Source organism: Semicossyphus pulcher, unplaced genomic scaffold, assembly GCF_022749685.1.
Source record: "Semicossyphus pulcher isolate SPU_LCO1_2020_fin unplaced genomic scaffold, fSemPul1.0.p SCAF_15, whole genome shotgun sequence".
Taxonomy (NCBI): domain Eukaryota; kingdom Metazoa; phylum Chordata; class Actinopteri; order Labriformes; family Labridae; genus Semicossyphus; species Semicossyphus pulcher.
In genome coordinates, this window is record NW_027211659.1 from 5,528,255 (window position 1) to 5,553,070 (window position 24,816).

Here is a 24,816-nt window from a genome sequence, read left to right on the forward strand (position 1 = left end):
GGTTTGTGTTAAAATGTGTTTTATTTAGTAAATTATCTTGATAGATCTGTGTGTGTGTGTGCTGAGGCGGACGATTCTCCATCAGACGTGGCCCTTTGGATGAGAGCGTATTAGTGACCTGGACCGGGGCAAGCAGCATCCATCAGCCCACAGACAAGGCTTTCAGTGAGGGACCCCACTCAGATAAACAGTCACCCCCCTCCCTTTTGACCATCACACACATGAACATATACACACATCTTTCATGTATATAAAGCATACGTACACGGGAATGCATGCAGATAAAAGTTATGGTATTAAACATGCATGCACTCAGACACACATGAACGGATCGCACAAGGAGATGTTAAGAGTCTGGGCATCAACAGGGGAACATAACAAGTCTAGTCAAGTCTTTATTAGCTCCTTTAGGAAGTCACATTTTAATGACTTTTTTCCTACAGTATTTGATCATCTTTACTTTGCCTTACAAGCGACCGATAAAAGATATCATAAAATAAGGGGGGAACTACTCGTAGGCATACAGTATCAGCCTATGATGATGGTTTGCAGGAAGACATCGCTTCTCTCACGGAGTCACAACCCAGAATAGATCAGGAAAGAGTGCTCTAAATAGAAAAGGCATTTTTATCTCGCTTTTAAGAAGTGCTTCACAGACATCGCCGCCTGCCTACCTTCGTCTGAGGTCCTCAGCAACAGTTGCTCTGCAGCTGAACAGGTAGGCCCGCAGTGACTGCAGCTGCTGACGGAGACGCAGCACGGTGCTCAGAGCCTCACAGTGCTCGTACAGACACGGGTTGAGCTGCTGGACGTCCAGCAGAGGCTCCTCGTACACAAACTCCAGGAACTCCTTGGCCTGTTTAGACACCTGGAAAGAAAACATCCGAGTTTACATCAATTAATTAATTAGTTTCAGAGGTGCTGGTGGGTTTCCTTTGGGCAGACCCAGGCAGGCTGTTTCCCCCTCTCTAAGCTAAGTTAACAGAACTTCTCCTGGCTGTAGCTGATTTCTTGGTACAGGTACAGGAAGTACGAGGAGGCGGTGGGGATTTTCATAATGTTGTGTGTGCTTTCCCACCTTGTGCTTGCTGGTGTCCCAGTTGTGGAGCAGGCGTGCAGGGATGAGGAAGGAGTTGTCCTGATGGCAGCTCTGACAGTAGTACCAGCCGCTGTAGTAGCAGACCTTCGCCTTCCCTCTGGACAGACCGACGGGACGCTGACAACCTGAGGGGAAAGACATTGGATAAGTGTGTGTGTGTCGACCTGTTAAAGACCATCAATCCATCCATCATCTACCGCTTATCAGGGACAGGGTTGCAATGGCAGCAGGCTAAGCACGGTGACCCAGCAACATTTCCCAGCTCCTCCTAGGGTATTCCGAGGTGTTCCCAGGCCAGACGGGATATATAATCCCGCCAGCGAGCTCAGGGTCTCCTCCCTGTTGGACTATAATTATATTCAACAGGTTGTATGAGTGTCTCAGTTATTAAGAGGAAAGCAGCTTAAAGGGATAGTTCGGTTTGTTTGAAGCGGGGCTGTGAGATACTTATCAATACATACATTGGATGCCGGTCAGCACGGCCCCGGTGTTTAGGATGCGGCCGGAGTGCCGGCACGGAAGCTATGCTACATGCCGCTGCAGATAGGGTCAATTCCACACGTAATTTATCCACTTATAAGGACGTCTCTCCCAAAAATCAATAGTGGTATCGATTGTACGCAATATTTGGATATTTCACCGGGTTCATCTTTCAGTAAGAACGCCTCTTTATTTGGCACTACTTTGCGTGGACCGCAACACATACGTGTTACTACGCCTGCAGCGTACGGTGTTGGATCAGCTGTTTGTGTCAGCTGTTTGTAGAAGAGACAACAAAAAAACTGTTCTCCTCACCTGAGTGTAAAATGGGATTCAAACTAACCATAAACTCTCTTATCTTAAAGGGTAACAAGTACGATATCTCTCACTTACTGCAAACTCTGCACATCTTTAAATGACGGCTCCAATAAAAAGATCCATTATCATCTCCTCTATGTGTCTATTTACGCGTCCTAACTGAATAATCAGACAGAAGGTGTTACACAGGTCAGCTTTAGGTGTTAACAGCCTGCAGGAGCGGCAGGTAGAGAAGAGATCAGGAGATCACAAAGGTCGTAAAGGAAAGAACACGGTGTTAATAATTGTCCGTTTATTGCCCCTCTTTAAAAACATTCAGCCGAGAGAATGTGTAGATAATAAACAAGATAGTGAAGGTTTGAAAAGGACTCTGACCCTAATAAGTTAATATGTTGTATCATGACCCAAATAAGCTGATAATAAAAAGTGTGGCTTATTATTTTATCGCACTGATTAGATCGTTTAAGATGTCCTTAAATCAAGGTCTAAGTTTGGATAAGGGGTTTAATTTCCAGCCTGTTTTATAGGGTTTCAAATGTGACAATGTGTAGTTATGATACACTAAAAATATGCTTGAGATGAACAGAAATAACATAAAATGTATGAACTCAGAATAAACTACAAGATCCTGTTAATTATATATAAAGCAGTGCATGACCTCGCCCACAGGTACGTTTCAGAGCTTCTCGTTCCATATTCTACTTCTCGTCCACTCGATCTAATCTCGGCCTTCTATCCATCCCGCGCTCTAATTGCAAAACAAAAGATCGCGCATTTCCCGTTTAGCCCCGACTCTCAGGAATCATCTTCCTCAATCAATCAGATCTGCTGGGCCCGGTTTGTTCAAAGGTAATCTGATCGGATTAGAGCTATCGGATAGGATCAAATCTTTGAAAACGGGTTGTTCAAAAGAAAAAAAGGGATTACATAATCGGATGAGATCAGGGAATTCAATCTTGGCTTTTATCTGTATAAAACCTCATGTTTGAGTTGTTCAAAACTTTGGAGTAGGATGGGGACTGATCCCCGCAGAGGGGAGGATTCAGGCTGGATTACAGAATGTTATAAAACTTTTAGATTGGTCAAACAAAATATCATTTTTGAAACATATAATAATAAAATACAAGTAACTGGAAGGATCTTTTGTTTTGTGTGTATTTTGGCGCCCCCTGTGGACAAAGTATGAAGTCCCATTTAGAGCACTGGCAATCCAGATTCAGTAATCATTAAAAGTCAGTATCTAGATCAGGTTGATCCAGTTTTCTTTGAACAACCGGGATAAGAGTAAGATGGATTACCTGGTCCTGGATAGAAAAAAAGTGGATTTCTAAATCTGGATCATTTTTATCCGGATTAAACCTTTTGAACGACCGGGCCCAGAATCTTTGGACAGTTTCAAGACGTTGCTGAAAACTCATTTGTGTAGACGAGCCTTCTTGTAGCTCACTTGTGTTTAAGTTTGTTTTCATTTTGCCTTGTTTAACTTGATATTTGCCTTTTGTTTTTCTTTATATGTTTTTTGTTCCTGTGTTTGTGAAGCACTTTGTAACCTGGTGTTTTAAAAAGTGTTCCATAAATAAATACTTACTTTTTTGTAAACACAAAAAATTCCAGAAACACTTTTTTGTCGTGTGCAAAAGAGCAAAAACTACAACTTGATTTAGCTTTTGTCCGAAGCGACGAACATCTGAGAGTTAATACAACACAAGCAAGGATCAAGACAGGAAGGAACGGAGTCACTAAGTGCTAACAAACAGCTTCATGTCTCCACACATAAGTGATTAATGCACCCCTCTTCATATCTTTCAGTCACTTTGCCCCTGAGTGCTGCCCTCAGGAAACACTTCATCTAATTAGTTGTCAATTAAGGTCCTGAAAAACATTTGGAGACCAAAACTATACGTCGGTTTTGAAGCGTTTGCACGATGTACTTTTGTGGTTTAAGTTCTGATTACATGATACATCTTTATATCATGACGATGTGTTGTTTGCTGAAGTTGCAGGAAAAAGCAGAAACATGACTTTTTCATTGAGTCCAGTCCGGCCTTAAAAACGTCTTAAACCAACTGACGGTCCTTCAGGAAGAACACAAATGTGAGTAATATTTTTGCTTCACATAAGAACATCCATGATTCCCAAAGTCGTCCTGCCAGATCCATTTGAAGTAACCCCTCAGATACCAGACTCTTGGCTCTTCCTGTAGTCACAACACATCAGACTTCAATAAGAAAGCAATCTGTCGACCCAAAAGACCAACAGATCATCAGCTCTATTCAGCCTGATAGCTGCCCCTCTCTCTGCTTTGTCTTCTCGACTCTTTAAAGTTCCTTCTCCACCCAAACACCCGGACCTGCTCTGGGATCACACACATACAAACAGCTGAGCGCCGCAGCAGTGCGACAGGTGTCCCTTATCCGCACAATCTGAGGGAGGAAAACAGCAAATGAAGAGAGAAGAAAAGAATCAGAAGATTGCTATCTAGGTTTTGGATAACAGAGGCATGGAGAGCTACAGAAAGGGAGGACAGCACAGGAAGAGAGACGTGTGTCAGCCTGTTTGTGAGCGGTGCTTCAACACAAGAAACAACACAGGCTGTAAAAGGAGGAACGACAGCATGGATGTAGGGATTTGTAGGGATGAGAGGAAAGAAGGAATTGCATGATGGAGAAGAAGAGTGACATCAAACAGGGACAGATAAACGCAGACAATACAGAGAAGTTATTCAGGCTACTTTTCTATCAGAGACGGCGATCTAACAGCAGATAAAAACAGACAATGGTCTAATCAGCTGGATTCATGTTTTATCGGAGCAAAAGAAAGAGAAAAACTCATGTTGGAGCAGAGCAGACGCACACAGACCGAGCTAACAAACATCTCAATTATCAAAAAAGTAGATTTAAGTTTAGGCGAAGAAAAATACATGTTGTTTCTTGAGGTTTTTTCTGCATAATTTCAGATGAATGTTTGAAAGAGTAACGGCCTGTGTCCACTAATGGCGTTTTTTTTGCGCGCCGGCAGCGCCCACAACCTCATTTTCCGAGCGCTTCTCACCAGCGCTTACCGTTGCTAGGTTACGAAAGTTGTCTGGCAGCAGTTCCGCTTCCCTCGGTAGTGATCGTTAAGTCTGTTTTAAATTGCTCCGTATGCTTAATATCTGCTTTTATGAGAGGAATTTACAAAGAAACAATGAAAGGACTGTTGTCCTGGCAACAGCAGCAGCTCTACACCTGGAAATTGTTCCCTTGAAAAAGACGAAAGGATTAGCTTCTCCTCCGTCATTGCTGTTGATAAAGTTGATATTGGAAGTCCCGCCCCTTCTTGATTTTGATTGGTCGGTGAGGGAGATGTGACATTTACAAGCGTGGCGGTGTTACAAAAGTTAAACCCCTCGATCCCACAGGATCCGTCTCCGGCGCGTTCCGTCTGCACCGCGTTTTTGGTCAGTCAGCGGTGCGAGCCCTCGCCCACAGGAAGCGTGTCTATGCCGGTCTGAACATGGTGTTTTATTTTGAAATGACCGGATGCTGTATGCTGCTTTTGTGTGTGACTTCCTGTTTGGAGCGATCTGCTCTGTTGAGCTTGACGCGTGTTTGAAGCAGCCGCCATCAAAAAATAGACCCGGCGCGTATCTTTAGCGGAGCAGAGCGGAGACAGGAGACGGACCGCGGCGCGTGCTGTGGAATCACTATCATTGACTTGAATGGGCGCGATCGACTCCAGAGGTCGCGCCGGAAACGGATCCTGTGGAATCGAAGGGTTACTATTTTCAACTGAGAGCGTAGCAACAAAAAACAACTGACAATCTTGCACTTAGGACGCTGAGTGCTGAAAACACTGAATTGCATTGGTTTTGAATAGAAAATAGGCGCTGCCAGCGGAAAGAGTTAGTGGACACAGGCCCTTAGTCTTAAAAAAAAACTTGGTTTCAAAGGCGCACATCACAGCTCCAGTAGGAAAACATTTTGGGTTAGGACCAGATCGACCGTTCAACTAACCGAGACTCAAAATGACGACAAACAATTCAACGAACTGTAGCAGAGAGGGGTGAGAACTTTCTCTCATCATCTTCTGGACGGTTGAACATCTTCCTCCTCTGTTCTGGATCATAATGTTAGGTTGGTGTTAGTGCTAAGTGGTTGATGACCTTCATAGACACTGGCCCAACCCCACCACATGTCTAAGGCGAGGGTCTAGGGACTTTCTGGCTGCCTTGCTAACGAGGCTAACGCTACTTCTAGTGGAATAGCTTTTAAGATCTCGTCCTCAACAACCCCACCAGTCACTTGATCCTTGTCTTGCAGGTCACACAGGTCCCCGAATAACCCAAAGCCATGTTGCTTTATGGGCTTTACTAACTTTTCCTTTGCCAGGGACACGGTTGACTGGAGCGTTTTGAGGGGATGTTTGAGCTGGCCTTTGAACTTAAATATTGTCTCATGTGGTCGGACTACATTTATACCCATCAAACATCTGATCACAGCGTGAGTCAGACCACCTCCGCATGTGGTCTGGCTGCTCTGATCAAACTCTCATTCCAATAATTGTTTCACTTTCTCCAAACATCCATAAATTATCAGCTGAATTTAAGCACTTTCCAAAGTTCAAACAATGGATATTTGTTTTTCCTTTGGTTGGAGTTACTGCTTGTGTATTCGCTGGGAAAAACAAAAACAACAAAATCTTATCTTTTTGAAGGGCCTGTGATCAAACACATATGTTTAAGTCAGATTTAGGCTAATTACAGCAGTGAGCTCATGCTGTTGTTGGGGTGGATGCTCTTTGAAAAAACCCACAGTCCACTGGTTGGGATCCAGCAGGCAGAGAAACACCGTGTCACTTCGAGGAAACAGCTGACCACCGGCCCGCTTTCAGGCCAACTGTGGCTTCAGTTTGGTCGGCTTCTGTCGGGTCCGGAGGGACAAAGACACATACGTATGAAGCTGAAAACAGTTGCAACCTAAATGACAACCTTTAACCTTAACCTCAAATTCTATATCATGAGGACCAGAGGAGAACACACCCACACACACAGGGAAAAGGGTACTTTTACCAAAGGCGGCTATAATGTGCTCTGCACATAAAAACAAGCAGTGAAGCCCGGGCCTGAGCAGATAATGCATGTGGGACTGTGGAAGAAGAAAAGGATAAAATAACACCAAGCATATAAATCTGTTTCTGACCAAAACCTCAACAAGCAGCAAAACAGCCTCAGAACAGAGAGCACACTGCAGGAACTCTCAGCAGAGAGCACCAGAAGATTTAAGACCGAACCAAAAAGGACGGCTCCCACGGTCAACACTTTTAAATACCTTTTGTTTTTACATACAGACACTAATTATATTTGATGCTATCTTAAAGCAACATCACACGAGAGGGTGTGATGTGGTACTCGGCTGTGATTATCTGCGGGGTCGTGCCTACGACCGAAACAGCACGACCTCGAGTGTGATATTGCTTTTATAAAATAGTTACACAAGCAGCAAATAGTAGTAAAAAGTCACAGTCAACAACAGGTTATTACTTTTGGCTCAACCAACCGAACTAGTCCCACAACTTAACTTAAACTGGACTTTTGTGACAAGTGTCTTCGATGGTCTAGTGTTGAGGGAGAAAAAAGAAATGTAATGTCGAATCACAAAACATATCGAAATTGTCACCCAAGTATCGAATCAGGAGCTCCCTGCAGATTCACAGCCCTACAGAATATACCAGAGATGTGGACTTGAGACTTGGTGACTTGGACTCGAGTCGACGTTTTGATGACTGGTGTCTTGACTTGACAAAAAATAAATGCCTTGAGACTCGACTTGGACTCGAGGCATGATGACTCGGATGACTTGCGTGCGTTCATAAGTTTTAATGTTAGCTGTTAAATATAAAATGGTAAAACTCAATGTTGTCAAGTTTCTGTCTAACTATCAAGTATGTAGTCAGTCAAACTCCTCGCTATGGCAACACGCAACATCAAAGCCCCCAAATAGAACCCTCATCAGTCGTACTCGTTACTACTAAATACGGTCTCAGAGCAGACCATCATCATGGCTGCGTCTGAGCCAAGATAATACAGATACAATTCATTGTCATACTTTTTGGACAGGTTATATAAACTGGCCAATAATATCATCATTAGACGAGCTACTAACACCTCCTCTTTCCTCTTTATAAAGACCGGATACTACAGGTAAGAGTGCTGGATCTTGGGTGGAAAAAAAGTGACTTGACTTTGGACTTGACTTGCCTTGACTTGAGGTTAAATAAAGTATATCAGTATGTATGCATGTACACAATAAGTTTAAAGTAAGTATTTGAAGTAGTTTAAATTATAAATTTGTAAATCTATAAAAGTAAGCGAGGATTCCCAGTCGGGTAGATCGTCTTCTTGACTGGCAGGAATATTTCTGGAATAGATTTCTGACCCTCAAGGGACGATTTTGTCAGTTCAGTTCTCATCAGACTAAAGCACCATCGATTGAAGGTTTTCTACATCGCACTGTTGGTCACATTTTCATTGATGTGAAGCATGGACTCTGCAGTTCTAATACTTCCGCCATCTTGTCTTTTGTATCTGTTTTATTTCTCTTTTATAAAGGTGGTTATCAGAGTGTAACTATCTTTTATCCCTTCTTGGTAAAGTGCCTAAAAAGATTAAGCGGTGTCAGCGATCATTTGAAAACCTGTATCTTTAAGACAACTGTAGCTGCTGTGACACTCAGTGCCTATAGGTGGTGCATGTGTTCAAAATGCAGAAGTAATACCTTTCTTTGCCTGTAGGGGGCGACCCTTGGTCTAACAGAGTACCTAGACAACAACAGTTTTAATCTTGATTTGTGGCTTTAAGTGATTGTCAGAATAAAACAGATTTATCAAATAAAGGATTTCCTGTTTTACGGCTGCTTCGTAAACGAAATGTGCATTTTTAAAGCCATTCAACCAATATTTAACTGCCATATTACTCCTTCTTTTTTAATGTTTCCTGCTCATCTTAAAGAGTAACTATTAACACTTTCTGCTGCTAATATACATCCTCCATTATCAGCACAGAGTAACAACTGCTTTCTCCGCCTGCCTCTGATCTTTTATGGGTCTTTCTGGGACGAACAGAAAGAGGGGACGGAGGGAAAGATGAATGGGAATTCAAACGTGGCTCAAAGGTCTACCGATTGTACCGCGGCTCTCTGTAGTGAGAGAGGGTCACTTTGACCCGCCCGGGGCGAGTGAACGGTGGAGAGAGAGAGAGAGAGAGAGAGATACAGATACTGAGAGAGAGAGAGAGAGAGAGAGAGAGAGAGAGAGAGAGAGGGATGACATCAGGAGAAAAAGGGGCGCACGCTTTCATCTGCCCGCCGCTGGTTTTAAACCAACACACCTCTGAGAGGACACTGATGTGTGTGTGTGTGTGTGTGTGTGTGTGTGTGTGTTTATGTACATGTGTGTGTGAATTAAAACTAAAAGGACGGGAGAAGCCTGAGCTTTGATGTGTCTCATTCACACCGACCAAACACTCAAATGAAAATGTGCACAAATGGAGAGTACTAGGAGTAAGACAGTGAGCGTGTGGGTGCGTGTGTGTGTGTGTGTGTGTGTGTGTGTGTGTGTGTGTGTGTGTGTTGGAGACAGGAGACTGTCTATCTTTTGATGTGAGCCCACCTACTTCCTCAATTCCCCTAACATCTACCGATTACCACTTCACCCAAAGCCCCCCCTGTCCCGCAGACTCACATGGTCTGTTGGGGGCCTGAGAACGTGCTCCGGTGCCACGACATGGGGTCACCAAAGCCATGGACACACTCTGCTCAATGTGTGTGTGTGTGTGTGTTTGTGGGACGAGGGGTGATGGGGAGTGACGGTCTTCAAACGAACACTAACCGTTTCCTTCAAAAGGAATCAAACCGCAGTAATTCCCATGTGTAATTAGTTGAATACATTTCACATTTTGATGTTAAATAACCAATCACTGGAGATGTATGGACGGCGAAGCATGCATATGCAGAGGGCAGACTTGAAACAAGTTCAAAGAGGAATCAGAGGAAACGTAAGGAGCACGCTGACCACTGGGCGCCGCGGTCGCTTCCATACAGAGACCTTGTTTCGATGAGTGGCTTCATATATGAATAATCTCATATTCATTCAGGCTCACATAACAGGATGAATGTGATGAATTAGGCCTGTGAGGTTTAAGGGCGAACGTGTTTACAGGTCTACATGTCAGGCAGTGTTCTGATCCTTTTTTTCTTCGTTGAGACCAAACCTGCCAAACTTAGCAAAACAGTCAATATCAGAATACGCCAATTCTCGGATCCCATCGTCTATGGTCTGACGACGATATAGTGCGGGGACAACGGCGAACATGCCAGGCGGCTAGCAATAAACGACTTGAAGTCAAGACTTCCTCTTCCGCGTGCTGCATTGTTTATAGAAAAATAACTTGTTTTTCTTGTGATCGACTTTAAAGTCGAGCTGAAACGGCATTCCGAGAGTATCTAGCTTCCATATCGTGACGTATTTCCGAGTGAAACAGGACGTGCAGGCGGGACATATCATTAGAGGGATTTGAGTTGATCGTTGAGAAGTGGGCGTAGACAGACGTTCTCCACAGCGCAGTAGCTAGCTAACTGACCGAGCGTTCTTGGTGCTCTGCGGCTAAATGTTGCAGATTGATTGGTTGAAATTGTTTGGTGCTAACTTACGCAAGCACGCGTGAAATTTAGGTTTACCGGAAGAAAAAATGATCAGATTTTGATATAAGAATACGAAGAAATGGATTTTTTTTGGGCCTATATTGTCAAATAGATGCACAATATTACCGGGGATGTGATCTAAAAGGATTAAAATGACATTTTTCATTTCACCTCGACTTTAATTAACGGGTCTCACCTTTGCCGACCTTACAACATCACGACGCAGATTAGTAAAAGTAAAAATGAAGCTTTGTCAGGTCTGTCTTCAAGAGGAGAAGAAACTACTTTTAAAATGCTCGTTTGTTGAACGGAGGTCGGATCGATTTGATGCATTCGAAGAAGTCGGGAAATCTGAACGCTGAACGGCTTTCGTGACACAGCGTCAAGTTGAATTTTTGATCTACAGCTGATTGTTAGCTGTTAGCATGCAGATGTCTGTTTATAGAGATTAATAAGAAGCTAAATCCTTGTTAGATGACGCTGATGGGAGCAGTGATGTCATTACGGCGCATTACGTTCCGCCTGCTTTGCTGTTCTCACAGACTGTTTTTCCTGCATACGCCGCAGCCTGCTGATACGTGATTGGTCAATATTACTTGGACTACAAGTGTAGTACAACAGAACACTTGCCATCCCTAAAATCCACCCCTCTACATTTCTATGTAGAATCTGTAAATAGAGATTAATAATATGCTTATAAAGCTGAGGATCATGTCTCTCATGACAGAAGAGGGAGCTGATCGATGCTCCCGATTTTTCAATTTGGCCGCATATGCCAGCAACAGTTTTCCTAGCTTTAGACTGTCTCTATATACTTTTCCAACACTGTCTTTGGCACCAACTGAAGGCTAGTGTGAGTGTTACCATAGTTGGTGAGGTCAAGAGGTCAGGTAGGTCTAAATCAATATTTTCTACTAGCATGATTATTGAACTTAGTTAAAGAAAAGCGCTGGAATTATTGGGTTTTACTTATTTAAAAAACAATTCCTCCTTAAAAGACCAAAACGAACAATGTTATAACTGATTAATCAGGTTAATACTTTTAAACAATCTGTCATAAGTACTGAGAAGAGATCTCAGAGCTCAAGTTGATGTCTGACTGTTAACAGAAACAGAGTTAACATGTTAAAACTAGGGATAGACCGATTATCGGCCGGGCCGATATTTGGCATTTTGACGCATAAATTTGTTTTTTTATTTTTTATTTTTTAATCCGACGGCCGATAAGAGATCAATTTAAAACTGGGTTATTTTGGCTCTGAAGCATATGCTTAAAGGCATTTAAACAAAGTTAAGTGTTGGAGTTTGTATTATTCAAAATTTTGACGCCAATAATTTCACTTTTGAATATCGGCTTCAAATATCAGTTATCGGCCTCCTTGACTTCTAATAATCGGTATCGGCCCTGAAAAAAACATATCGGTCTATCTCTAGTTAAAACAAATAATTAACTCACTGTATCAACAAGGAGTAGAAATTATATTGTATATATCGACCTAAACTGTCTTTCAAACCCTCCTCTTGACCAGTTCTTCCTCAGGACAGTGAGCCATAAGACCGACCAGAAGAATCCAGAATCCAGAATAATTAAAGTGTAAAAAAAAATAAGCCATGTTTTAATAAAATGAAGCTGGAACATCACAAAAGAGGGGGAGTAGCAGCTGGAGTAAGGATACAGTAAACAGGGAATTGTGATGTACAGTTGCATTTAAGATTCTTATTTTTAAGCTGGTGAAAGTGAAATTTAAAGACCAATTTCTAACTGAAAGAGACACAAACATTTTAAACTATTAACCAATAAAACTACTTTTAAGGCCCTGACTTGAGACGGTGTAAAAGCCTTTTTCAGGACCGGTTAAGTAACCCTGCAGGACACTAGGAAGGGATACAGTCAAATAAACGAGAGGGGGACAGAGGGAGAAACTAAGGGAGACAAAAAGGGGGAAAGCCTGCGGGTCTGAATGAACTGGTGAAAGAAAAACAGGAGAAAGGGAGGAAAAGGAGGGAAATAAACGGACTGAGCGAGCAGAGGTGTGCTCTGTATAGAAAATAGACGTATCCAGCTGTCCCTCCCATGCAGCTCTACCCAGAAACCCTTCAATCAAACAACTACGATCAAGCCTGACCACTGCAGCATCCCCAGGCCGCTTTCATTCGCTCTCATTCATACATTCATTCATCCATTTTTCCTCTCCTCCGGTGCTTTAAGCCTACCAATTATCATCAGTTGCCCCCAGACGGCCTCTGTCCTTGTTCCTGTTTCAGCTGGCCTTTCAAACAGCCCTGCATTAATAAGCCAGTTGTTACAAATAAAAAGGGAGGTGAGCGGTGATTATTCAAAGCCCTCCTAAGAGAGAGAGAGAGAGAGGAAGCCCACGTTTCACACCCAGGGAGAGTAAAAGCACCGCCTGCCATTTATGGGACTGTCCAAGAGGCTGCAGGAGAAATAATAAGGGAGGGGGAGAGGCAGTAATGGTTCAGGACATGAAAAAGGGTAAACACTGAAAAACACACAATACCACTGACTGACAGGAAGAGGCAGAGACAGCATCCTTTATATATCTGTGCAACAGGACGCGAATTATATAACCACCGAAAGAATGATTTTTACAGCTGGACTGTATGTGCAGAGTTTTACATCTTGTGTCCAGAAATTAAACCTTTGAAATGATAAACATTTAAATAAGAGTGGGACAAAATATCGATACGGCAATATATCGTCGTCCCAACTCATGCGAGACAAAAACACGTCCACTTTTTACCGTTTTATCTCAGTTTATGTCAAGTTCTGTTAAACTGGCAACAAATTGCTGTAAATAAATACATTAATCCAGCACTTTATCTTTTTACGGGCATTTTGTATCCTGCAGTTAGTCAGATATTGTGATGTATTGTTATGTGATTGTTTTGCAATATATCAATTATCGCAGAATCGCTGTATCGTGATATTATCATTATAGTGGGCCACTTATCACGTATCGTATCGTGAGTTACCCTGCGATTCCCAAAGAATTCATAGATCCCTGATTGTTCAAAGAGAGAGAATAACTGGATTTTAAAAATATAATCTCGAAGATCTCAGTTTCGCTCTCTTTGGCGGCACCTGTGGTGATAAACGGTAATTGCAGGAGCACACTTCCCAGATATCCAGACAGTGTTGCATGTGTGACGTCCACGGTTGGCTCCGGTTGTAACTCTTGATTTTCCCGGCTGACGGTCGCTTTCCTTTTCAGACTGTTTGCTTCATCTGAGCGTCGAGTTTGTTTCTTTTTCTTTGGATTTTCACTTATTGTTGAAGTTGTATCTGTAGTCATCCATCCGCGAAAACGCGTCACTAATACTGCAAATGTATCGGCTTTCAAAAAGATAAGATATATATATAAGATATAGATATAAGAGGTGGAGAATATTTTTATACTAAATAAGCACAAAGATGTGCAATAAAATGAGTCTGAACTTTGTGTTAGAGTCAATCAAACACACAGAGTGAAAATGTATCTGTGTACCTTTTATACACTGTTTTGGGAATCAGAGGAGAGGAGGAGTTTTGAAAGTCTGGACGCCATTTTTAAATTTCTAGTCTTTGCTGATAAATTTATTTTAGAAACACAATGAAGGTGAAAATCTAATTAGGCCAAAATAAAGAAGAGATGCTGATGCTCATATAATAGAATAATAGAACAGTTTGTGTTTGTGTGTTTTTTTGAAGGTCCTTTACCTGCACACTTGAAGCTCTGAGCAGTCAGCCCCTTCTCCACAGCCAGACAGGTGAGAATACTGAGGAAACTGGTGGTGACTGACTGCCTCTTGGCTCTCTGGGCCTCCCTCTGTCTCCTCTCTCTGGATGGTTTTGATCTCAGCAGCACCCCCTGGAGGCCTGGAGCTCCTTCTCCTGATCCTCCTCCCTCTTCTTGGGCAGGCCTCTGCGCTGCGACGGCTTCCTGCAGCGCCTCCACCCATTCCTGGGCCTTGAGCTGATCGTCTGCTTTAAGCCGGAGGACCTCTTTAGGGAAAACCACCTGGAAGCAGTCTCCTCTGTCGGTCCACTGCTCTTCGTTTTGTGGCTCCTGATCGAGCTGCACAGCCGAGCAGGAGGACAGCGTGTACTGGAGGACAGGCTGGGACACGGAGCCGCGTCCTTCAGTCGCGAAGGCGCGGAGAGCAGATCTGGTCAGGACGAAGGTGAAGGCCCTCCAGTTGTTCTGATCCATCAGCTGGTGGAGCAGACCGGCTTTGAGGACGTCCTGGCAGCGCTGGGTGAACAGAGGGAGGGTGGTGGGTCTGCTCAAGACGCCCAGAGTAGACTGGAGAGATTCTGACGCCTCTGCTGAGGTGGGGGTGTCGCTGTCACCATCAGGCCGGGTGTCGAGCCCTGAAGGAGAGGGCGATGAAGAGGGTGACATGGGTGTAGGGAACTTGGCGACCTGTTTGTTTTCTGATCCGCTCTTACGCTGTCGGTTCTCCGGCCTCAAAGGTCTGGCCGCCTGCACCTTCTCCCACATCAGCCGCCTCCACTCCATCGCCTCCCACTGGCTGGACGCCTTCAGCTGGAGACGCGTGCTATTGAAGAACAAAGCCTGCAGCGTGCGCTGATCGGCCGGCTGGGCGATCTGGCCCGGCTGGCTGCAGGGAGCCGGAGAGATGACGCTCTGGCAGTGTGACAGAGAGTAGGCGGTCCCCAGCTGGCGGTTGGCGCTGCTGTCCAGAGTGTACAGCCGGAGCTCGCAGGGTGTCAGCTCGACGTGGCAGGACGTCCAACGGCCCCGGGGCCCCTCGCGCTGCTCCATCGCACCGTGCTTCACCACCGTGCTGCTGCTGCTGCTTTTGTCAGCTGGACAGAGATACAGAGGAGGGAATAGAAATGAGACAGTTAGACAACAAGCAGCGTTTTACTGATCTTCTACTGGTACAGGTACCAGTAGGTACTTTAGTAAGTCTATGAAAACATTATCCTACTTCTCTTAGAATTTAGGGTCTAAGTTTCTAGTTCAGGGCAGGTGCAGTGGTGGTTAAGTAAGAGAAAACTTTCAATCAATGTATCTGCAATCCCAGTCATATATTTTGTCATAAACAGTTTGTTCAGATCTGCTGCCTTTTTTCAGGCAGGATGTGGTTGTGATTGCAGCATAACTCACAATAAAGGCTGGCCCAGTTTTCTGTACAAGCAGAGGTCGCGCCTGTTGTCTACCTGAGCCTGAAACCCTCCTTAATCAAGAAGGAAACACACCACAATCAGAGAGAAGATATATAGCGGAGAGAAAAGGCTGAAATAGGGAAAGGGAGTCTCCAGACTTCAGATTTTAAAAGTGGGACAGTCTGCCTTGTGACGTCTTTAACAATACTCTTTCTTCCTGCTGCGGTGGCAAGAAAAGGTCTCAGAGGAGCTCCCACGCACGGCTATCTCTTACCAAAACACCAACCTCTGATAAGCCTCCAGTAAGCTACCTTGTGTAGGAAACTGGCTCATGTAGATTACAGTTCCTGAGATAAAGTAGAGGTACAAGAATTAAGCAAGTTTGTATTATGCTCTCTTATGTAGGACGGCAGAAGATCCAGTTGAAGCAGAAACCATATAAAGTCCTCCCACCACCCACCAATGTGCGCTTATGTTGCCGATGACAACGTGCGTGAAAGCAGGTGCACGCTGCGGACGTAGGTGAGGACAGCGGACGAGCAGCGGAGGAGCAGCCTCGCCTACTCCCCGAACAAAGTATCCAGAACCGTATAGACGGAGAGCCGCATCAGTGGAGGTCCAATATGTTGCATGATCCGCCATTGCGATGTCGCAACTCTCTCTCTCTACGGCTGTGAAAGTACCGTCACTCACTCAGTCAGTCGGTCACATACAGACCTCAAATATTCTCCACAACACAGCTGAACACACCTCTTCTGTTGAGTGCTACTGCGTCCTCTTGGCCCCCCCTTATCTCTTGCAGAGGCGGCGTATTTGGCAATTCACAGGTTAAGCAATGATAATTTGTGGCATACGGATCAATGGCTTAATGGTGGATTACGTTGCAGGAGTGGTTTTAGAGAGGCTTGTCCGGACAGTTGCATCCTAACCTGTTTTTCTGTAACTCTTGGGTATCTGACAACGGCATGGTTTGGCTTTAGGTGCTGGTTAGAGATCAGGCAAAGAAAAAACAGTCGTAAACTTTGAAGAGTAATTTAGCAGAATGCGAAATTGTTGGTGCTGGTCGGACATGTTACTGTCTTTCAAATAAGAGTGTAATAAATACAACTGAGAAGACAAGAACATGTCAGTACAATAGCAGCGTATTAAAGAAGATAGTGAAAGGTAAGCACTTTTTGAAGTGAGGTTTCACAATGATTTAACCTCGTCAGGTGTGGATGAAACTGAAGCCATGCTTTAGTGGTTTCATACTAACCAACGAAACGACGCAGAGGACAAAGATGTCACCGCTCCTGAGGGTTCTGTCTCCGTTTTATCACATCCCACTTTCAGTGTGCGAAAGAAGAAGAGAGAGAAACACCGGCTACAAAGCGCAGATCGCCCGAAAGTACAGGTAAGAGTATAAAACCGGTGGAAAACGCTCATACCTTTAAGACTCAAGACTGGGCAGCAAAGACTTTACTTTATTTGTGCGTGTAGTTAGGACCCGCTTCACGTTGGAAGGGAGTTGAAACAATGGCTGAAAATAAAGCAGCCTTATTTAGTCCGGTCTGAGCTCCTTAATGAGTAGACAAGTTTACTTAAAAATAACAACAATCACTCTCTCCCTACCCCTAAACCAATCACACACACTAATTTAATTATAAAGCCCCTCCAGCAGCAGTCTGATGGGCACATATTGCATTTTGTTTCTTCGACGTGCTAAATGACTCGAGGAGGGGAAAAAGGAAAATCTAAATCCTTCACCGCTCCCGTTAACTGGACGCTGCGAAGTCAAGAGCCTCATCAATCTTATCAAAACAGCAGCCGACGCCGTGTCACTCCGGGTCCCGGACTTTGCATGTTAACAAACCTTTTTTCGCTAAAAGGAACAAATGAATATGCAAATAAGTTGAGCTGGAATCAAGTCCGGCTGATTGGCAGCGTTCACGCTTGGGAGGATCGAGATGAGAATGAGGCGAAAGCTGCTCTGTTCGATTAGCCTTCATCTCCACCTGGTAGGTTGTGACATCACGCTCTAGTATACGTCTGACACACACAAACAAGCCTTCAACCAGGATTAACACGTTTCTCTCAGAGCTGCAGGTCAAACAGGAGTCCAAAACCTCGGCTGCGGCCTGAAACGAGCAAGCTCAGACACTGGTTACGTCGCCAATCGTAATGTTTTACGGTCTGACAGACTTCCTCGGGTTCCTGGTTACAGTGAAGTGCACACACAACGCAAATGAAAAAACACTGGGCTCAAGATATCCCAGCATGCAGTGGGTGAGACTAAAACTGGGTTAAACAGTGGACAGGAAGTAAGAGCTTCTACTTTAGCGAACATCAACATATAAAAAGTGCATGTGTGTGTGTGTGCGTGTGTGTGTGTGCGTGTGTGTGTGTGTGTGTGTGTGTGTGTGTGTGTGTGTGTGTGTGTGTGTGTGTGTGTGTGTGGTACTCTCCAAGTTGAGCAAGATTTGAAATGGGGGGGATAACAGATGTTTGTCCAGATTACTGAGTTCCAGTGTTTTATGATGCAACAGAATTTAAACAGAACTCTCCAGAAGGCGAGCGGGTGTCGTAACAAAGAATGCTAATTGGGTGTGTTTGCATCAACTTGTTGGGAGTGAATAAACTAGTCTCACTGCAAAGGGGAGGGGGGGGCAAGAAGAAGGAGATGACGGAATATAAGATGGAGAAGAAGACGAAGAAGAAGAAGAAGAAGGAGATGAAGGACAAGAAGAAGGGGGAGTACACAAATTAGATGAAGAAGAAGGAGGAGGAGGAGGAGGAAAGGAAGAAGAAGATGAAGGAGAAGAAGAAGGAGACAAAGGAGAATAGGAAGAGAGGAAGGAGGAGGCGAAGAAGATGAAGGAGAAGAAGAAGACAAAGGAGAAGGAGGAGAAGACAAAGGACATGAAGAAGAAGAAGGAGACAAAGGAGAATAGGAAGAGAGGAAGGAGAAGAAGAAGAAGACTAAGGAGAAGGAGATAATCAAGGAGAAGGAGGAGTACACGAAGGAGATGAAGAAGAAGAAGGAGGAGTACACGAAGGAGATGAAGAAGAAGGAGGAGGAGGAGGAGGAGGAGGAGGAGGAAAGGAAGAAGAAGATGAAGGAGAAGAAGAAGACAAAGGAGAAGGACAGGAAGAAGGACAAGAAGAAGGACAAGAAGGCAAAGAAGAAGGAGGAGGAGAAGGAAAGGAAGACAAAGAAGAAGAAGGAGAATGAGAAGGAGAAGACGAAGAGGAAGATGAAGGAGGAGAGGAAGACAAAGGAGAATAAGGAGAAGGTGAGGAAGATAAGGATGAAGATAAACAAGAAGACGAAGGAGTATAAGAAGAGCAAGACAAAGAAGAAGACTAAGATAAAGGAGAAAGAGAAGAAGAAGAAGAATGAGGAGGCGGGAACCAGAACCAGAACAGGGGTCTTGGCTTTAAAGCCCGTCTACGGGTGGAAACTTGAAAGAAACTCTGAGGAATAAATTTCAACTGTGCAAGATTCAACTGTTCCTTCATGTCAGATCGTGTCGGCCGTGTCTGGAGACGAAGACGAACTGACTTTAACTTGACTGAGCGTGGGTCAGGTAAAACAGCTCAACGTGTGAGTTAACTGTTCAACTCAAAATCTACCTCAATAATCTGTAACAAAAACAACTTCTCTACACAACTGAGGAAGATTCATGAGCTGTTTCCTCACAGATTTTCATACTATAGAGGAAGTATGAAAACACACAATCATTTCAGAGGCTGTCGGTTTGACGCAACCTAAAATTTCACAACCAGAGAAGAAGAACATTCAGTATGAAGAAGCAGAGGGGAAAAGACTTCTGGTATAATAACTCAAACAACTGGAACTGCTTTGGGCGACTATACGATGAGACTTCACTTTATTGTTTGCACTCATATTGTACAAACACAGACATGCAGTCAGTGTGTGTGTTTAACAAATAATCGTCATGTCTGTGAGGGGAACATGGCCCTCAGCTTGTTGCAGATAACAAACAAGGACCAAAGAGACTCCAGCGAGCAAACTCGCTTGAGAAGAAAATTTGCTGCAGGCTGTAATTAAACGCATGTTTAGACTTTAATCATTTACGCCTCTGGGTTCACATTTTTAAAATTTATTTCAACACAAGACTCGAGGAAAGCTGCTCTCTTGAAATATTCCCACTGAAGTACGACTTTACGTACAGAACAGCTGCAGCTGAGAGGTACGACAGACCGGAGCTTATCAAGTCACAGCCTCGTTTAGGGTGATATTTTTCTATCATATTTAATACCCCTGACTTTTTTACTTAAAACTGGGGGCTCACATAATGACTGATAACTCTTGTGCGAGCTTAACTTGTCATTACACTCTTTATAGTTTGAATAACCAGCGCATACTGCTGCCAGATATCCAGACAGTGCTGCATGTGTGACGTCCACGGTTGGCTCCGGTTGTAACTCTTGATTTTCCTGGCTGACGGTCGCTTTCCTTTTCAGACTGTTTGCTTCATCTGAGCGTCGAGTTTGTTTCTTTTTCTTTGGATTTTCACTTCTTGTTGAAGTTGTATCTGTAGTCATCCATCTTTTCTTTGTTTGTTCAGCCATAGTAGATTACTGTTTACTCGCAACACTTGCAGAGAGCGGAAAAGCAGCCACTTAGCTCCGCCTACCCTCTCTGGCAGACCAACCACTGCTGGCTGATGGAAAACGCGTCACTAACTGGGCGCTGCTTGTGATGTTTTCCGCAAAAGTCGCCACAGACACCCAGTCTGTAATACTGCAGATACAAAGGCTTTCATCAGTGGGCCATAGGCTCAATCACCATTGTGTTACCTCATTTGGTGATAGATAGTGACTTAACAGACATTTATTTAAATGAAAATCTTGAAGATTATCACTTTAAAAAGGGGTGGGACAAAATACTGACACAGCAATATATCGACGTCCTCACTCGTGCAACACAATTATTGACAGGCTGAGGTCAAATATAGATATTTTTATTTACAAATAATTAGTGATCCCTACTTCATGACTCCTCACAGTGGCACTTATGACATGAATGAGGGTAACGTGAAGGGAAAATATTGGCCAGAGAAGAAGTTAATCAGATATCGTGATACAATAGGGATAGACCGATTATCGGCCGCGCCTATTATCGGTGCCGATATTCTGCATTTTGACGCATATCGGCATCTGCCTTTTTTTTTTTTTTTTTTTTTTTTGATCTGACGGCCGATAAGAGTTCATTTCTTTGCAAATTTTATTTAACTTTGTTTTATTTACTTTATAAAACTTCAGGAAGTTATTTATTTATTTATTTAAATTTTCAGTTAACTTTATAAGAGATGCTGCTGACCCTGGGAACTCCCTGCGCTTTTGGTTTGTTTGTTTAATAAACATGTGCTTAAAGGCATTTAAACAAAGTTAAGTGTTGGAGTTTGTATTATTCAAAATGTTGACGCCAATATTTTCACTTTTACTGTAAATGAATATCGGCTCCAAATATCGGTTATCGGCCTCCTTGACTACTAATAATCGGTATCGATATCGGCCCTGAAAAAACCATATCGGTCTATCTCTAGTATGCAATATATCAATTATCGCAGAATCACTGTATTGTGATATATCGCGTATTGTGTAACGTAACGCGTCTCATATATCGTGATATTATCGTTAGCATGGGCCACCTAACGCGTATCATATATCGTGATATTATCGTTAGCATGGGCCACGTAACGCATATCATATATCGTGATATTATCGTTAGCATGGGCCACGTAACGCGCATCATATATCGTGATATTATCGTTAGCATGGGCCACCTAACGCGTATCATATATCATGATATTATCGTTAGCATGGGCCACGTATCGCATATCATATATCGTGATATTATCGTTAGCATGGGCCACGTATCGCGTATCATATATCGTGATATTATCGTTAGCATGGGCCACCTAACGCGTATCATATATCATGATATTATCGTTAGCATGGGCCACCTAACGCGTATCATATATCATGATATTATCGTTAGCATGGGCCACGTAACGCGTATCATATATCGTGATATTATCGTTAGCATGGGCCACGTAACGCGTATCATATATCGTGATATTATCGTTAGCATTGGCCACGTATCGCGTATCTGAGTTACCCTGTGAGTCCCACCCCTAATCTTGTTAATTAGCTGGTTATTAAACTATTTAGGAAAGCTTGCAGCAAAAATAAAATGCGAACAAAAACAGGCCTCATTCAGATGAAAGCAAACTTTACAGTTCAGTCGGTAACATTATACATCTTAACATAATTTCATTAAAGCTATACATACAGCCTGTTCCATACATAGACATATAATGTGCACGTAATAATGATCATCACATTCACCATCTAAACATCCCCAGCTGTCACTAATGGAAAGGCAAACAGGCTGTTTCTTTTTTAATGTGAATGAAGAGACATCGTGAGGCCGAGCTAAATCACTCTGCCTTCTGCTTATTACCGTCCCTTTCCTACTTCTCTGCTTTCAATACACATGGAGCCAAACTAAATAGCCTGATGCCTTTTCACACATATGCTAATACTAAATAATCCTGCCAGTATCAGGGGCCGGGTAATTGGGTTGCCTCTTCTCTCGCCTCATTTGAGTCCATTTGCTGACAGGATTACAGGCTATTATCCCTCAGGATCCCTTAGGATCTCCTTAGGCCTTCAGATGGCCAAAACACACAAACAAATGGTGTGTGTGTGTGTGTGTGTGTGTGCGTGTGTGTGTGTGTGTGTGTGTGTGTGTGTGCGTGTGCCCTGTGCCTGAATACTGACTGTCATAGCACAGCTGTGTCATTTCAAGTTATCATCATCTTCTATCATTATTGCTTTCTCTGAGGATGCTTCAACATAAGTACAGCGTACGCCCCGATCTGCAGCACAAATAGTCCGAGACTTCTGTTCTCCCACAGACTCTCAAAGGCTGAGAAAGCTTTACAGTGAAAGGGCGGTCAATTAGAGCATAGATATAGGAGGAGGAGGAGGGGGAGGGGGAGGTGTGCATGCTGCTGACAGGTAGGGAGGGACCAGCCCGTTTAATGAGTTGGTCGCCAGAGGACATGTCATCATGTTTAAGGAGTTTAACGCCACACATGCCCAAATTAGGTCCAGTCATATTAAAGGGTCACTTGACCCAAATTAGACAACATATATTTTCCCTCTCAGCTTAATGGATAGAAGCTTTGGTTTCATTTCTAAAGAGCTAGATCAATATGTCAGTTGCTGATATTATTGGCTGATATGGACTTACCACTGATACTGTATAAATACGAAAAAAAAAAAAAAAAAACCAAAACCAACCAATAAAATAATGAATAAATAAAAAAAATAAAATAAAATAAAATAAAATAAAATAAAATAAAAAATTAATTAATTAATTAAATTTAATTAAATTTAATTAAATTAAAAATTAAAAATTAAAAATTAAAAATTAAATTTAATAAAAAATTTAAATTAAATTTAGTAAAAGGAAAAAGAAAAGAGAAAAAAAAGTATAAATAGTTCTGGCATGCATGTTTTCTGATATGGAAACCTTTTTTACAGAACATATAACAAAACAATGCTTTAGAGATCAATCATCAATCAGTTTGTTTAGCAGGGAGTGCAAAGGCTGCACAGTTTCATGCACTCAGCACAGTCTGCAGCACATGTAGCAGAGATGCACAGACGAGTGGACACTAGATCACTGGTTGATATTGTAAAAAAATGTGAAATATTCTTAATAAAATGACTTGTTTAAGACTTCTGATCACCTCTGCATGGTCATATTGGTGCAAAACACATTTCATTATATCGGCTCCAATATTGGTAATCCGTGAATTTGTTCGCCTCTAAAGTCATCGACAGCTTTCATACCCCATTATCATAAATCACGATTGTGAATGATTAACTGTCCAAACCCAAAAGATAATAAAAATATTTGCAGATCAGCTCCATCATAGATGTAAATAGTTTTGACTCATAACAATAACTTTATAGAACTTGTTAAACAGGGAGACACACTGAACTCTGAACTCACCGTCCTGCTGGTGGTTGAGGATCATGTTCTTCAGAGTGTTGCAGTCCACAGTGGGCAGGCCGTTATCTGTGAACGCAGACGGCCGGTAGTTGACATCTGACCTGGACCTGTTGTGTCCCTTCTTGAAGGCCGAGTTGGACGACGTGTTGGCGGCGTTGTTGGTACACTCCTTGGTGTGAGCTGCCAAGTCGTTGGTGGAGCGTGCTCGGCTCCTCTTCCCGTGCCTCAGGCCCATCCCCAGCCCCAGAACGGAGAAGTTGTCAGCCCAGGCCAGGCCGAGGGGCCCCACCTCTGGCTGCTCTCCAGCCAGCAGGCCCCACACGCCGCTGGAGCTCAGCTTCCCCAGAGCAGCACTGGACACCTCCTGCAGCTGCTTCGGCGGTCTCGAAGGCTGGAGGCTTCCAGCTGGAGCGTGGCTCGGACCTTGGCCTTGTATCCCGTCCATGCAGTGGATAAAGTCCTCAGTGGCTTCCAGAGCCGGGCTGATATCGCCCACCATGTCAAGCTGCGCAAGACCCTCCATGGCTGGGCCTTCAGCCAAGCTAGAAGTCTCACAATTAATTATTTTTCAAAATGGGCTAAAAAACCCTGTTAGCATCCACATGTCCACTAAAACTGACTGTTAGCTTATAAAAAAGCAAGTCTTTTATGTATGCTGACAAAATAGGAAGATTCAAGCAGCCTGCAGGCTCCGAAAAAACTGCTGAGTGAAGCAAAGTTCCCCTCAGGACAGAGCCTTCGTCCCGGGTTACAGTCTTCCTTTTCAGTGCTATGTCTCGAGCTCTGGAGGGAAAAGTCGACTGCCTCTCTGGGGAAAGCTACTGCGGCTTTATTCCAGAGCGAAACAGGAACTACAGCAGCCTGGGAGTCCCCGAATCGAGCCAGTTTGGGTGGCAAACTGAGTCAGTTAGCCAGATACGCACACTTGACTGTAAAACCGCTCTGTTCAGACTGAAATATTCAGATGCTGGAGATAAAGTCTGAAGGAGGCAAAGTCAAAAAAGACTTTATTATTCATGTTCCTTTTTTTCCCGTCAGGTGGCTGTGATGTCATCTGAAGGACACTATTTGT

At 43.5% G+C, this 24,816-nt stretch overlaps 1 protein-coding gene across 1 annotated transcript in view; it reads right to left on the reverse strand.

The window, feature by feature from the left end:
- The window catches only part of plekhm3 (pleckstrin homology domain containing, family M, member 3), a 47,113-nt gene extending 22,530 nt beyond the window's left edge, over positions 1 to 24,583 (reverse strand). The window contains exons 1-4 of the mRNA XM_069663431.1: positions 23,745 to 24,583; positions 14,294 to 15,406; positions 1,079 to 1,224; positions 675 to 868 (exon numbers count right to left, since the gene is read on the reverse strand). Of these exons, the coding sequence (XP_069519532.1) occupies positions 675 to 868; positions 1,079 to 1,224; positions 14,294 to 15,406; positions 23,745 to 24,267 (1,976 nt within the window). The 5' untranslated portion in view covers positions 24,268 to 24,583. The remainder of the gene's footprint in view (positions 1 to 674; positions 869 to 1,078; positions 1,225 to 14,293; positions 15,407 to 23,744) is intronic.
- Positions 24,584 to 24,816: the final 233 nt, after the last annotated feature.